This window comes from Porites lutea, chromosome 8 (genome assembly GCF_958299795.1).
Source record: "Porites lutea chromosome 8, jaPorLute2.1, whole genome shotgun sequence".
NCBI lineage: Eukaryota > Metazoa > Cnidaria > Anthozoa > Scleractinia > Poritidae > Porites > Porites lutea.
The window spans coordinates 16,378,585-16,380,487 of record NC_133208.1 but is presented as its reverse complement, the minus strand read 5'-3'; the positions used below and the strand labels follow the sequence as shown (position 1 = coordinate 16,380,487).

The 1,903-nt window shown below is 41.9% G+C and overlaps 1 protein-coding gene across 1 annotated transcript in view; it reads left to right on the top strand.

Moving 5' to 3' along the window:
* The window catches only part of LOC140945259 (uncharacterized), a 10,996-nt gene extending 9,093 nt beyond the window's left edge, over positions 1–1,903 (top strand). Inside the window, exon 3 of the mRNA XM_073394308.1 lies at positions 1,509–1,903. Coding sequence (XP_073250409.1) covers positions 1,509–1,873 — 365 coding nt within the window. The 3' untranslated portion in view covers positions 1,874–1,903. The remainder of the gene's footprint in view (positions 1–1,508) is intronic.

Here is a 1,903-nt window from a genome sequence, read left to right as displayed (position 1 = left end):
TATAATCCCGGGTTATAATTCAGAGATCTCGACTTTTATGTTTCCCTTTGGAAATGTGGCTAAGCAATCTCTGGCTAAACTTCGAAATAATTTAAGCGAACATCCGACAACTGGATCAACGTTGCTCGAGGAAGAAGCTTTGTTTGAATTTTTCCTACCAAAGGACGTACTTTGAATGAATGTGATGATTTCCTGCTATAGTTTGTCTTGGGCTCAGTTCTGCAGTGTTGTTTGCGCCGGATGTCCATGATGTTGAATTCTCACGGATATTACCCTGGGTGCAAAAGGTTTTTTCTTTTTTCCCTAATTCCTGATAGTTCGCGGCGCGGATTATTTTCTAAAAAATGCAGCAGAAATGATGTTTTATTTGGTATAGCCGTTTTGTCTGGCAATATTTAGTTTGACCTAGTAAAGTAATACAAGTGTCGCGGACCTCCTTTTATCCTGTTGACTTCCAAAAACATACAGAGTGCGTACTTCTCAGACTTCTCAGCTGACTTCTGTCCTTTTTATATACTTGACACTTGAAGTGTATTGATTGATTGATTGTGACAACAATTTTATTGATTGTGACAACTTTTAATACACCGTAGCAAAGTGAGCTTTCGCGCTATTGTCATGCATCGCAGACGCAGAGTCACGTACGATCAAATCTCAGCTGTCAGCGTCAATGAAAACAAACATGCACGTCAGCTCCAAACAGGTTTGGTGAGATATTTGATCCTAAAATTGTATGGAAATGAGACTCGTAGCTCCTGTGACCAGAGGTTATTTTTTTCTCTCGGCGCTTCGCGCCTCGTTGACGCGGATTCGCCGCGAAACATCAGTATCGATAAGACAAAAATATCCTCTGGAACCCAGGGTACCACTAAACAAGCTTTTCTTGAATAACTGATACTTTGAAGTTATTAATAGAGAGATTAAGCATCGCGTTTTCGGAAAAAGGCAAACATACACTTGTACCACGTGACCAAGTTTTCCCGTTAATTGTCGTTTACCGGTTCATTATAACTACACGAAAATCGGTAGATTCACGCCAATTCTATTCATAACAATTGTTTTAATCTGTTGACTGCTCATTTCTCATTTTGAAAATTTCTCAACTTGAATCTCCCGTTTGCCGTTTTTGGCACAGTAAATCACATCTCACTCTCTAAACTCTCTTCTATATTTTTAGATGGCGTGAAAGTTATTTAACTCACATTTCGTTGAGTAAATCATTCAGCTCGCCGATTTTTTTGACTACGTGATATTTACATTTGGGAAAAATTTCACCCTCTTTATCTGGGTATTGTAGTGAAAAATATTGCCGTTCACTCATTGGCCCGGGAAACAGCCGTCATCCTCGCTCCTTGCGTCCCTAGCGGCAAGAAGTTCAACACCCTTTTTGAATCTTTTTTTGGTAAAGGAAACTTACAGTACGGTGGATGGTGCTCAGCCGTCTTTTAAACTACTGAGAATCGGAAAGAAAAGGGAATTTGTAAAGCTTCTTTATTTCTTTACTTTAGGCGGTGGCGGCGGTGGGTTCTACACCAGTGGAAGAAGTTCAACGCAGTTTGGAGGTTCCATGGGGACTGGTGGAGAAGGCGGTGGAGGGTTTCTTCAGGGAGGAGTGGGTGGAAGAGCTAGTATTAACAATGTTGGTGGGGGATTTGGAGGAGGTGGTGGTGCTCATGGAAGGGAAGGAGGTGGTGGTGGTGGTGGAGGCTACTCTGGGGGTGGCAGCGGGAAAGGTTTACAGGAAGCCTGTGGAGGAGGGGGAGGATCCTACAACGCTGGAAAGAATCAACAAAATGAATGTTGCTACAATGCAGCTGGACATGGTCAGGTGACCATAACACTAATTCAACCCAACAAGTACAGTGTGGCTTAATAATTTTAGTCCCTAAACAATCGTATAGTA